This window comes from Taeniopygia guttata, chromosome 5, assembly GCF_048771995.1.
Source record: "Taeniopygia guttata chromosome 5, bTaeGut7.mat, whole genome shotgun sequence".
NCBI lineage: Eukaryota > Metazoa > Chordata > Aves > Passeriformes > Estrildidae > Taeniopygia > Taeniopygia guttata.
In genome coordinates this window covers 11,167,617-11,181,148 of record NC_133030.1, presented here as the reverse complement: position 1 = coordinate 11,181,148, position 13,532 = coordinate 11,167,617, and the positions used below count along the sequence as shown (strand labels likewise).

Below are 13,532 nucleotides of genomic sequence, written 5' to 3'. Positions count from 1 at the left end.
TTTTCTGCCTTTTTCCCCACAGACTTCTCACCCCACTATTCACTGCTGAGCTCAGAAATGAGCTATTGCTCTTCTGCCCAAAATCTGCATTGTTTTGCTCTGTTTTTGCCTGGAGACTTCACAGCTTTGCGGTGGCACAAGCAAAGCTGGTTGAACTCTCCTGCCCCAGGCCATGGTTTCATTAACAGGTGGAATAATGCCATCTTTACATCTTTTCCTTGCCGTGGGGCACTTTCTTGTACGCAATTCCTGTGTTAGGTTATGCAAGGTGTGATGCGGCAAGGACAAAAATACCACAAAAATACCTCTTTCCCTGCGGCTTTGTTTACCTCTGAGAGCACCTGTGGCCACTTTCCAGGGCCAGGCAGGTGTGATCCCCAGTTTTCCTGGCAATAGGAATCTTTTTCTGTGATGATTTTGCATGAATAAATGGGAGGATTATTAATCCTTTCTGGAATGGCAGAGGCTGGGCCTAAGCAGGTGAAGGAACCCACAGGGTTAGCCATAGGATCACAGAAGGATTTGGGTGGGAAAAACCATCCAGTCCCATTCCCTTGCTATGGACAGGGAAATCTTCCACTGTCCCAGGTTGCTCCAAGCCCCATCCAACCTGGCCTGGAACACTTCCAGGGATGAGGCAGCCACAGCTTCTCTGGGCACCCTGTGCCAGGGCCTCAGGATCCTCACAGGGAAGGATTTCTTCCAGTCCAAATCTCTCCTCTTTAGCTTTGTGCCAAGCCATGCTAGAGCTTTCCTCTGTTTCAGCCTGGTATTAATGCTGCAGGATGGCTTCAGCCTGTTAAACAGTCTTTGCCTGTGGTGTGGGGTGAGGAAAGTCAGAAATGACAGGAATGTTTTGCTAAGACTTGCAAGTTTTATTTAGTGTGGTTCAAAATAGCCCTGTGACAAGGATCAGACTAAATTACAGCCAGACACCACATTCAGGTGGACCTGAAACATGTTGCTTGTGATGAGGGAAAAGTTTGCTGAGTTCTTTGAATTTGGGGATTTTAGTCCTGTAGGTGTGCCTGCATATGTACAACTCAGGAAGAAATCCTTCCCTGTGTGGGTGCTGAGGCCCTGGCACAGGTTACCCAGAGAAGCTGTGGCTGCCCCATCCCTGGAAGTGTCCAAGGCCAGGTTGTAGGGGGCTTGGAGCAGTCTGGGATAGTGGCTGGTGTCCCTGCCTATGGCAGGGGGTTGGAATGGGATGAGCTTTAAGGTCTCTCCCAACCCAAACCATTCCTGGATTCTATGTTGATTCTATGAAATAAGCTGAAAAGGAGGTTGGTCCATTTTGGAATTTACCTGTAGATGGACAAGCAAAATCAGCTCCCAGAACTCCCTACCTGGATATTTCCCATGGAAAATTGCACCATAACTTAATGACAAGCCATTGAAAGATGCTTCTAAAATAATCCCTGTTGCTCTTAGCCTCCTGCAGCACAGCCAGCCAGGCTGTCAGGCTTCAGGCAGGGCTTGTTCCAAGTTTTCTTTGGCTCCTGGGACACAAACCAGCCCCAGCAAAGAGAGGAGAACAGGCTCTGCTCTATGGCCAAGTGGGTGAAAGGCTGCGGTTGCTGCCCGGTGTAGCTTTAGCAGCACAAAGAGCTTGTGTGAGGGACATAAAAGCCCTGAGTTTAACCAAAGAGTCACGAGATGTGGGCAGAAAAGGTGAGGAACGCAAAAGGGAGCAAAGTATGGGAAGGGGGATGTAGAAGTGGAAGAGTTTTTGCAGGGAGCATACGTAGAAGTGGCTTTTCTGCTCTTCAGCTAATGAATCGGTGAAGGATATCTGACTGGAGTAGACTGGAAAGGTGAAACAGCAGGGAAAAGTGGTAGCTCGGGTATCTTTACACTGTCTCATGCATTGGTTTAATGTTAAAGAAGTTCCTTTTCCCTGAGGAAAGCATTTTAAAAATGTAGCAAAACCACAATATTTTCTGTGTTTGTTGTCTCATTGCTTTGTGGAGTTTCATGTAGGAGGCAAGGTCTGATAAGTTATTTTTGCAAGGTCTGATAAGTTTCTTTTAATTTGGTTTTTAGAAAGGACTAGACTTTGACAGCAGCACACAGACTGGCACCAGCACTTGGAAATGCCCTGCAGCTGAGCTGCAGTCCTCATGGATGCAGGGAAAATTCTCCTTTTCACCTGATTTATAGTATGAGATCCATAACTTGGTAAGGCCAGATAGCTCCAAGGCATGTGGTGGGAAAAGGAGGCAGCAGGAAAGAGCAGTGAACAAGGGAAGGACACAGAACAGCTTTCTGAAGGGGAAGAAGGCAGGAACTGAGGATTTGGGGAGAAAAATAGAGTGAAAATCAGATTTAGCTGCACCTTTAAACTTTTTGATTCTTTTAATAGTTTTTTGATACCTTTTTTCCCTTCTGCCACATAAAAATACATGTAAGGAGATAAAGGACCCCAGGTTTCCCCTGTCTTTCACAAAAGGGAAAGGCTGAGGAACTCTGAACATAAAAATAAATATTAAATTGAATAATAAATTCAAACATAGTGGGAAACAGCTGGGCAGGGAATGGAGGGCTGGAGCCTGAGGTGAAGGAACCCAGTGATTAGGTGGGAATGCTGTAGCAGTCCATGCATTTAAAACAAACTGCTACCAAAGATTTCCTTGATATTTTTTTTACTCTGACATATTCCACTTTTTCTCTAGTCCTGGGAGAGTGGCTGAGAGCTGAGGAACTTTGCGAGGGAAACAACCAAAAAAGGAACAGAAATCCCCATTGTGTGGCCATGGCTGGCAGGGATTCCACATTCTGCAGTGGATCTTGGGCTGCCCGTGGGTTTATCAGGGTCAGGCACAAACTGCCAGGGGAGCAGGGGAGGGAATCACACTCAGAAAGCAGCAGACACTGCAGCAGGACGGGAATCAGGAGAGAAATGCTCTGTTCTGACGCTGCTTTGTAATGATTTCTAGTCCAAGTCCTGCTGGTATTCCCACATTATAAATGGATAATTTTCTTTTTTTCCTTACTTAGGTTTTGCTTTCCAAAGTGTAGAACTCTAAACAATCACCACCTCACTCCCTCAGTTGCTAATCTGATTTTATGACGATTTTATGACTTCTGAATGACAAAAAAAAAAAAAAAAAAAAAAAAAAGAAAAAAGCTTTTTATCTCCTCCCTTACACAGAGTAATTCCTGGGTGCTTTTCCTGCCAAGATGCAAACTCCTCACAAATCTCAGTCTTTTTTGCGTCTAAATTTTAACAGTCAGTTCAGTTATTAGAGTAGAGCACTGAGCAAATATTCCATGAAGTTCCACTGTTTGTATGGAAAATCAAGACTTTATTGTGGGTATGAAGTGTTAGCAACCCTAACAAAGGGCTCTGGGTACAACACTAACTCATTTAGGCCAATTTATTCCAGTATTCCAGCTCATTCCCAATAACACAACAATAATAAAGGGAATATTTCTAATTTCTCCCTCTTCTGCTGGTGTTACACAGATCCTTGTAGTGGATCCTAAGCCTGGTGTAGGAATGGTGTTACAGGTAGCTGTCAGGCTCTTCCCTGGTAGTAACACAATGACTGAATTAGTGGTTTCCTGCTGCATTTACTTCATCAGCGTGGTTGTTTTAATTGCACTGATGACAGAATCTTGTAAATCATGCCACCACAATTCCCCTGGAATCTTCAGCTTTTCTTAGGCTGAATCAAAGCCAAGAACTGAGTCTTCTTTTAGACTCTGCCCTTTTAAACTGTTTTTCAGCATTTGTTATTTTCCTTTTATTTTTTTTCCTGTGGTTTCAGACCTCACCATCCATCATTGTAACTCATTTTCTCTAAAAGGAGAACAGAAAGGCTGGAATCCTTTCAACCCATCTCCCTCTTTCCCTGATTACTGGTTTGGTCACCAGATGCCCAAATATTTAGTGATCCCTCATCACCCAGGTCACTTGCGTATTTTAAAGCATGTTCCAGCCAAATCATGGTAGTGGAATAAGGATTTTTAATATATTTTCTCCAAATTCTGGTGATCCCCAGTCACCAGATTTGCAGGCTGGTCAGAGGAGTGAACCAAAGAGCATCTCTTCCCTCCACTTGAATTCTTGGTGGTTCATGGTAGCCTGGGGAGCTGGGCCACAGCATGATGGTGACAGCAGATACAGAGGTGGAAGCAGTGAAGGTAAAACAAGGAGTCAGGGCACCTAAGGACTCATTTTACCTGGTTAATTGTGTTCCAGCAGAGAGTGATGCCAGGAATCCCAGCTGGATGCAGGATGCTGGTGAGTCTATAACAGCAGCTTTTTTTTTTTTTTTCCTGTCAGTTTTTATGACAAAGGTCCTGTTCTTGTCTCTGAGACACCCATTGAGATCCTGAGTGGGGCAAGGCCAGGGCAAACAAGCGCTGCTGGCAGGACACAGAAATCTTCCTTGCTTAGGGCTGCTGATTCCAGGAGCCTCCATGGCTTGTCTTGAATCATCTGCTGAGGGGAAAACAATCACAGCCAGGGATTTCATGTCAGAAGGAACTTGGAAGAAAATTCCAAATCCTGTTGTTTAATTTGTGTTAATAAGGCATTAACAGCCCTTATAGCTGCTGAAACCAGAGGAAGCACATTAAGTGAACAAGAATGGATTTTATCAAGTTTAGTAGTGCTTTTTGCCTGTTAAGACCCCTCAAAGCAAATATCCAAAGGTCCAACTCATGTAGGAAGATGGAATTTATTTGCTTTTAACAAATACAGGAAAAAGAAAACTGTTCTCTGTGTGCCCTCCATATTCATGATGAAATGTCATAAATATAGACTAAATTTAGGATAAATATTTTGTTGTGCAATTAATGATGGGAGAAAACAGAATTTGAAATAATTACTGCACTGTTCTGAATATAATTATGTTTAAAAAGATACTAAACATCTATTCATGTTTATTAATACGAATTGCTGAAGGGAAGGAAATAAAAATGTTGCATCCAGTGCTTTGCAGGCACAGAATTCCAAGATGTGATGTAGCCATCGAGTGGTGTGGCCTGGTGGCTCTTTGTTTCTATGGTTACCTTCAACTGGAATTGCTGTAACTAGGTCAGATTGGAAGGTGTGAATGGAAACAAAGAAATCTGGGATCAATAAGGAGAGTTCAGGGAGATGAGTGTGGGGAGAGGAATTTTAATTTAATTTGTAATGGATGAAGTCCCACACAGAGGGATTGGTCTGTTTTAGCATCATTCACTCTTCCAGCATTATTCTGCTATCTGAAGAATCATCTGCAGGGTTTTGATGTGATTTACCTGTAGCAACACCTTCCCTCCCTCTAGCTGCATATCCAGGCATGAGCAGCCAAAAGGAGCCTCAGCAACAGGAAAGGCTGAGGCAGTTGGAAGGGAGAGGCAGAACAGATGGAAGAGAGGGAGGGATCTGCTGGAAAAGGGAAGCAAAATCAAGGATGGGGAAGATATGTCATAATCAGCATAGAAATAAGGAAAAACAGGTTGTAAAAGTGGTTCAAAAGAAGGAACTTGAGTGTGAGGAAGGGAAACTCCTGTGATGCCTTAAGTTTTAGCTTTCATATTTTCCAGATTCTGTACTGCATTAGTACATAACTCTGAACTTCACATAAAGTGTTATCAAGTTAGACACAGCAATTCTTTTCCAGCCTGAGAACCAAGGACACTGTTGTAGCTTCAGGCCCAAAAAGTGCAAACAATGGCGAATTGAGGAGACCAAACCGGGAGGATGGGACTTCACAGCCTGAAGCTGTGGTTGACAATTAACCCCAATATGTAAATGGGCCAAAACTTATAAAAGTGTGAAAACTCATGACCCATCATCCGTCTTGGGTCCATCTTGGGTAGAGACACAGCCTGGTTCTTGTACTGCCTAATATGTATCCTTTGAAGGCCTTTTAATAAATGCCTACTTTATTCTTTAACTCTGTCTAGCCTGTGTTCCAGGTAGCCTCTCTAGGCATCACCTGGAAGGAGACTGGGGACAGCTGGGGGTCGGTCTCTCCCCCCGGTAACAAGTGACAGGACAAGAGGAAACAGCCTCGAGGTGTGCCCGGGAAGGTTTAAGTTTGGTATCAAGAGAGAATTGTTGTCAAGGGTTAACAAGCCCTGGAACAGACCGTCTGGGGCAGTGATGGAAGCAGCTGGGGGGATTTAAAAGCCGCGTGTATGTGGCATTTAGAGACGTGTTTCCATGGTGCCCAGCAACAAGACACTCTGGAAGTTTCACCCCCCAACGTGAGGAAGAACTTCTTTACATTGAGGATGGCAGGGCACTGGGACAGGCTGCTCAGGGACCTCAGGAAGGATGTGGAGTGTCCCACTCTGGAGTCTCCAAACCCACCTGGATCCTGTGCCACCTGCTCCAGGTGACCCTGTCAATGAATGATCTCCAGAGCTCCCTTCCAACCCGACCGATCTCGTGGTTCTGTGACTGATGGCTGGGCAGTGCTGGGGGCCTCGCTGCTCTAAACGAAACGATTCCGGGAGCCATCCCAGCCCGGAGAGCCCGAGTCCCCTTCTGTCCTGTGCTCTCACCCCGCACGCCCCGGGATCCCGGCCGCCCCTCTCGGGCCCCGGGGGCGGGAGCACAGCGAGCGCAGCCCAGTGGGCGGGGGGGACCGGGGTGGGCGTGGGGGCCCCGGGGGGGCGGAGCCGGGCCGAGCCGGGCCGAGCCGAGCCCGGGCGAGCCGATACCGGCCATGGAGGGTTCGGAGCCCGTCCGGGGAGGGATGCGGCGCTTCACCTGGGAGGAGATCGGGCAGCGGAACGGGCGGGGGCCGGCGCCGCAGGAGCGCTGGCTGGTGATCGACAGGAAGGTGTACGACATCAGCCACTTCTGCCGGAGGCACCCGGGGGGCTCCCGGGTCATCAGCCACTACGCCGGGCAGGACGCCACGGTGAGCAGCCGGCTGCGGCCCCGGCAGCCCGGGCCGGAGGAGAGATGAGCACGGAGCAGGATCCCCGGGGCTGGGAGCAGGATCCCCGGGGCTGGGAGCAGGATCCTGGAGCTGGGAGCAGGAATCCCGGGGCTGGGAGCAGGATCCCCGGGGCTGGGAGCAGGATCCCCGGGGCTGGGAGCAGGATCCCCGGGGCCGGGAGCAGGATCCTGGGGCTGGGAGCAGGATCCTGGGGCTGGGAGCACGCAGGGAGCCTGTGTCGCACGCCTGGATACTCGGCTGTGCCACACACGCGTGCGCCGGCAGCGGTGTGCAAGGGAACACACAGCGCGCACACGCTCCGCCGGGAATTGTTTGGGATTGTTGTTACAAGGAAGCGCTGCCGAAGGAATGACTGAAAAACCACAGCCGGGAAGGAAAAAAAAAAATCCCGAATCCGCTCAGTAATTTTTGCACACGTAAGAGTAGCGGGTGCTGCCACCCGTGTGGCACACGCGGTGACAGAGTTGTTGTTCGCCACGCGGGTGCCTTCACCCCCCTCCAACTTCCCGAGCCCAAGAGATGGCACTAGAGCAGAATCTCACTGAAAGTCGTATTTCAGTCACGATAAAGGAATGAATCATTCGTGTCTGAGTGCCAGCCGCTGTTGCAGAGCGGAGTAAATGCTGCTGGAGTCGGGTGTGGGGTGGCTTTGCCAGTGATGTTTCCTTCTTTGTCTGCTTGTGCCTGTTCCATTAATTTCTCCAAATGCACGTGCTTGGACCCGAGGGTGGATATGGGGTGGGAATCTCCCTCTAGGATGGTGTTGATGGACTGTATTTCAGTCAGGATAGAACTTGAGATCTCCACGTCAAGAACCTACGGTAGGAATATTATTTAGAGCCAAAAAGAACATGTTAATTTGCAACATTTCATGATGGTAGGGTGCACATGTGTGTTTTCAAAGCCCTACCACTGGCACAGGTTGCCCGGAGAAGTGGTGGAGCCCCATCCCTGGAAGTGTCCCAGTCCTGGCTGGGTGGAGCTTGGAGCAACCTGCAAGGTGTCCGTGCCAGGGAGGATTGAGATGAGCTCTGAAGGGCCTTTCTCACACGAACATTCTGAGTTTCTGTGAGCAGAAAAGGGTCAGCCCTTGGAGGGAGCAGGGCTGCATGGTGGGATTGCAGCCAGCTGCATTCTTTAGGTGATGGTGATGATATCAGTGCCACTGCCTGCTGCAGTTGAACTGCTGACCACTCAGAAACCGCTGCCAAGTTTTATTTCCCGTGGCTTTGTTCCTGGGGATCAAAAGAGCAAGACTCCACAAAACCAGGAAAAAATGCGGAGTAAAGGAAGAACTCCTCTGGTTCGCTGTTCTGAGTTTTAGAAGGTGCAGTCAGCTGTCCCCTAACCCCCAGCTGGGATTGCACTCCAGGTTTTACAGCCTCCATGGAAAGGATTGGTCTAAATGTGTGGTACCATCCTCCCCTGCCCTGCCCACATACTCCTCCCCATTTCCCCTCCCTTTTCTAAGGAGAAAATGCAAATGTTGGTTCCCCTCTCTTTTTCCCTCCTTTATTCAGTGACCCTGAGCAGGGAGGATACTACAGCTGACCTAGAGCTGGCAACACCAGCTAGTTTTTTTAACCCCTTTCCTGGCTAGAGGTCTTTTAAATGCACATTTTATTTTAAAAGCACACAATGGTGGCCTAGTAATTATAGTGATAAACAATGCATGGTGCAGGAATCTTACAAAGTGATGCCCAGCAAGCAAATATCATATAGCAGAAAATTTTAAAAACCCACATGCTTAGGTTGAGGGAGATTGTAAAAATATGGTAATTTGGGCATTAGGAGAGAAATGTTGAAAAGGAAGTAAATGGGAAATCAAGAATTAGATGTCAAAGTGTCATGTGTGCCTGCAAGATTTGTAATTGAAATATTGGGACAGAATCTGTAGTGATAACAGCCACTAGTGAGTTTTTCCACCTGGTTGCCATGGAGATTGACACACATTTAAATAATAACAGTATCTGGTTTCCCCAACGAGAATCTTTTGAATGGTCCAGCATATCATGGAATAGATTTCTTTTGTTGCCACCTGAATGATGTTTTTTTTTTCATCCTGTTCCTCTGTCTGTGTTTCAGGATCCTTTCATTGCTTTTCATCTTGACAAGACACTGGTAAGGAAGTACATGAACCCTCTCCTGATTGGGGAACTGGCACCAGATCAGCCCAGCTTTGAGCCCAGCAAGAACGTGAGTGCCATGAAAACTTGGTTTTGGGGTTGAAACTGTACTGTTTAACTTTTCTGACTGGCAGGCAGAACTCCCTGTACATAAAATCACAGGATCTCCTGGGAATCACTGTTGGCTGAAGCTTCATTTCACATCATTATTTGTAGTTTTAGTAAAGATTTGTCTCCAGGTGACCCTCAGCTTTTCTCCTTTTCATCCCTGAGAGGGAGAACTATGCTCCTGAGGCGTTTTCTGACCAGTGGATGCTTTTGGGTCTCCTCACAGAAAAAGCTGGTGGAAGATTTCCGTGAGCTCCGTGCCACCGTGGAGAGGATGGGGCTTCTCCAGCCCAACCACGCCTTTTTCATCCTCTGTCTCTGCCACATCTTGATGCTGGATGTTGCAGCCTGGCTCATCATCTGGTATTTTGGAGCATCCTTAGTGCCTTTCCTCTTCTCTGCTGTGCTTCTGGGCACTGTCCAGGTGAGCAACTACACAAAAATAACCCCAAAAAGCCAAATTTGGGACTTAGGTGCTTGTTGCCATAAGCAGGGGACAGATCTTATCATTATGGACTTCCCCAAATCCTGCTTCTCTCTGGATTCCACCAAAAGGCAAAACTACACATGCTGCTGTGGTAGAGCAGGTTTTGCCTCGCTTTCTCCTCCCCATATTTCATCAAAGCCTTCCTTATCCCAGCCTTCCTCCCACGATGAAAGCCATGCCCTGCTCCTGAGCTCCACGGTGCCAGAGCTCCGAGGCAGTGTGCAGGGGCCAAGCCACTGTGTTCCCATGGGAACTTGCAGGGAGTTAGAGGAGAGGGCAGAGCAGCTCTCAAAGCCCCAGCTATTCCTCCCGTGGCCAGCTGATCCCCTTGGAATTACAAGTACTTGGAGGAGGCAGCAGCAAGCTGCTCCTTAAAGGACACTTTGTTGCTGATTTCAGGGCAGTTTTGTGAGGGAATAAATGCTGGTTCTCAGTTCTGTGGCTGTTTTTCTTCCCATAACTTTTTTTTTCCTTCCTCATGGAAACAACTGTCCAGGACTAAAAGTCATTAGGCAGAGTCTGGAGTGCACTGGTGTGTAGTGAAAAAGGAGAGTTGAGATTGGGACCTGGCAGTGGAAGCGCTTCTGCTATCCAGGGATATGTAGTGAGGAGCATGGGAGTGAGAGATGAAAGCCCTTTTCAGACACAAATCCTCCTGACAGTTCTTTTTCCCCAGCAGCACTGTTTTTTTCTTAATTCCAGGCCCAGGCTGGCTGGCTCCAACATGATTTTGGACACCTGTCAGTCTTCAGCAAGTCCAGGTGGAACCACTGGGTGCACAAGTTCGTCATTGGCCACCTCAAGGTGAGCACTGGCCTTGGGGAGGGGCCGCCAGAGCCCTGCTCTGCAGCCAGAACCAGTCCCAGGATAAGGAGAGAACTGAGGGCAGAAGATCCACCTGCTTTAGGGAACTTTCTTCTCATCCATTCCCACAGGGAGCCCCAGCCAGCTGGTGGAATCACCTCCACTTCCAGCACCATGCCAAACCCAACTGCTTCCGGAAGGACCCTGATGTCAACATGCACCCCTTGTTTTTTGCTTTGGGGAAAACCCTCTCTGTGGAGGTGAGACCTGAGGGGAGCTGGGAGGTGACAGCAATAGGATTCAAATTTGGGAAGCTGCAGAGAGCTTGGAGATGGGACACTAATTTGATTTTATATAGTGCTGCTTTGCCTTTTACTAGTCCCTAATATTCCTCAATAATATTCTAGTAACTCTGAGTTGCAACTTCAGAGTTATTTTTGCAGTGTCAGAAGATAAGAATGAAATATTTGCCATGATTACAAGTTCCTGTTTCCCTTGATGAGAGAATTTCAGTTTTATGAAGATCAGAATTACAAGTTGTTCTCTTTTGCCAATATCAGTGTGACTAATTGTAGTGAACTGGGGATAGAAGCAGCAGATGACAAGCCAGGGCTGTCTGGAACTTTTACAATTCCTGATCAAAGAAGCTATTTTGGTGGTCTCAGCCTGGCAGTGGGTGTCACAGTGGTGGCCATCTGGAGTCCAGCTCTATTTCTGGTACAGCTCTGCAGTTAAATGAGTGGCTTTGGCATTTGCTGTCCTTAAAAAAAAAAAAAAAAGCTATGTAAATTCATAGTGTCACTTTAAATGCTCTGATTTGTTTTGAAATTAAGGGTTGGGCTATTGGGAATTAGTTTGAACATGTACAGGGATATCAGTGGCATTCCTTAAGCCAGTGGCTTGATCTCTTATGTTTGTACAGCAAACATTGAAAAATGAGCAGCCTCAGAGGGAAGATAATCTGTTCACCCTCATTCCAGTGGACACAGTGTCATGCCTAGATGCTCACTTCTCTGTTTCCCAGACTAATTGCAAGGAGATGGGAGTTCCACACACTGCCACGTTCATTAACAGTATCATAACACTACTGTAGCTTGGGGTTTTTTAACTCTGAAGCTCTGCTTTGTCAGCAAACTATTTGTGTGGGTTTCTATTTTAGCGTTTTTAGAAAGCTTGTGGCTTCTGTAGGGGCAGAGCTTCCTGTGCAGGTTTCTGTGTGTGTGCAGCACAGCCCAGCCCCTTCTGCACCCGGAGCATGGTGAAAACTCATCCCAGCTGAGGTTCCAGGGGATGGTGGATGCTGGTTTGGTTGGATAGAACATCTTCTGGAAGTTTAGGAGTGTGTGCACAGGTCTCTTCACGGCCTGAGTAATTTGTGTATTTTAACAGCTTGGTGTGCAAAAGAAGAAATTCATGCCTTACAACCACCAGCACAAGTACTTCTTCATCAGTGAGTAACCTCCCCCTCTGCAGTTCCATGGGCAGCAGTCACTCTACCCCTTGTTTTCCCATTTCATCCCATCCTGTTGGATAATTCCTGACTCTGTTTGTCCCTCCAGTTGGTCCCCCAGCACTGGTGCCCCTTTATTTCCAGTGGTACATCTTCTACTTCGCCGTGCAGCGGAAGCAGTGGGTGGTGAGTCAGCTCCATGAGGGCCAGGGTGGCTTCTCCTGGATTTAGGGATGAATTCCAGTGCCAGATTTACTGGGAATTATGTGTGTCTGCAGCAAGGGATGTGGGTATAGATTTGGGAATGGTGTTTTCCAAAGAGAGATCTTCCACAGCCTTTCTTTGTGAAAGGTCCTCTGGGTAACAAAAGATGTTCTCTGGTGTTCTGTGTTTTGGTTTTCTCACTGCTTGGCTCCTCTTTAGATCCAGAGGAAAACGTGGTGCTTTAGAGCACCTGTGTCCTGTTTGCCCTCTGCTGGGCTCATGGAACCAGGATAATTCCTGAGCACAGGGAATGGCTGGTGTCAGGTTACTTTGTGATAAAGCTGGGGAGGAAAAATTGATCAGTAGAAGACATTAAGGGAGGTTTTAAAGGGAGTGATGGCAAATTCAGAAGTCAGAAATTCTTCCTTCTAATGAAGTTTTCCCTGTCCCCTATACTACAGGACCTGGCCTGGATGCTGTCCTTCTATATCCGATTCTTCCTCACCTACTTGCCCTTCCTGGGTGTGAAGGGTACCCTGGGGCTCCACCTGTTAGTCAGGTATCATCCAACTTACAATTCCAACATTTTCTCTGCCCGGTTTGTATCAATCCTTTGTGTTAGCTTTCTCCAGCCCCCTGGTTATTTTTCTCATCACTCCCTGTTCTTCTCCCTTCTGATCCTTTCAGTGGGACAGGGGTGGTTTCTTGTCAGGGTGCAGGAGATGGAAGGTGTGTGTAGGTCTGATCTGTTTGGATTTCTGGTGTTTATTTTGAGAGGCAACAACCAGCTGGTGTGCGCACAAGTGTTTTGTACTGACTTGTCACATCATGGGCGTGTGATTTGTGATGGTTTTTTGTTTTTGCACAGGTTTATAGAAAGCAACTGGTTTGTCTGGGTCACACAAATGAATCACATCCCCATGCACATTGATTATGATAAGAATGTGGACTGGTTCTCTACCCAGGTGAGACCTTATTTATGGAGATCTGTGACAGTTCTGGGTGTGTAAAGTCCATCTATCTCAGCCAGGCCACCTCATATTGGCTGGAAATAACTCCTGGAGCTGTTGTGTCCAGCCAGAATTCCTGTGAGGATGAGAAACCTGTGTTTGAGATGGGGCATTGCTAAAATAATAATTAAACCAGGACTTCTTTTTTTTTCTTTCAGCTCCAGGCAACCTGCAATGTTCATCAGTCCTTGTTCAATGACTGGTTCAGTGGGCACCTGAACTTCCAGATCGAGCACCAGTGAGTGGAAACAGGGGCTGGGAATAGCTCCAAGGAGTGCTAGACACACCAGGGCTGAAGAGGTCCCTCTATCAGCTGATTCAGGAACAAAAGATAATGTGGGTTAATTTTGTGCTCTTTGTGTGGGGGTGGGAATTCTGAAAAGAAAATTTCTGGAGCACCAGTGAGCACCAGCACTTCAGATCTGAGCTGCA

At 47.4% G+C, this 13,532-nt stretch overlaps 1 protein-coding gene across 2 annotated transcripts in view; it reads left to right on the top strand.

Annotated features, from left to right (window-relative positions):
• Positions 1 to 6,596: 6,596 nt before the first annotated feature.
• Positions 6,597 to 13,532, top strand: part of FADS1 (fatty acid desaturase 1) — a 54,699-nt gene continuing 47,763 nt past the window's right edge. Inside the window, exons 1-10 of one of the 2 annotated variants that reach the window (XM_072929535.1) lie at positions 6,597 to 6,869; positions 8,997 to 9,107; positions 9,372 to 9,569; positions 10,335 to 10,436; positions 10,568 to 10,696; positions 11,826 to 11,886; positions 11,996 to 12,072; positions 12,552 to 12,649; positions 12,959 to 13,055; positions 13,259 to 13,338. In XM_072929535.1, the coding sequence (XP_072785636.1) occupies positions 6,672 to 6,869; positions 8,997 to 9,107; positions 9,372 to 9,569; positions 10,335 to 10,436; positions 10,568 to 10,696; positions 11,826 to 11,886; positions 11,996 to 12,072; positions 12,552 to 12,649; positions 12,959 to 13,055; positions 13,259 to 13,338 (1,151 nt within the window). In that variant the 5' untranslated portion in view covers positions 6,597 to 6,671. The remainder of the gene's footprint in view (positions 6,870 to 8,996; positions 9,108 to 9,371; positions 9,570 to 10,334; positions 10,437 to 10,567; positions 10,697 to 11,825; positions 11,887 to 11,995; positions 12,073 to 12,551; positions 12,650 to 12,958; positions 13,056 to 13,258; positions 13,339 to 13,532) is intronic. The other variant, XM_002194890.7, reaches the window with a different exon arrangement.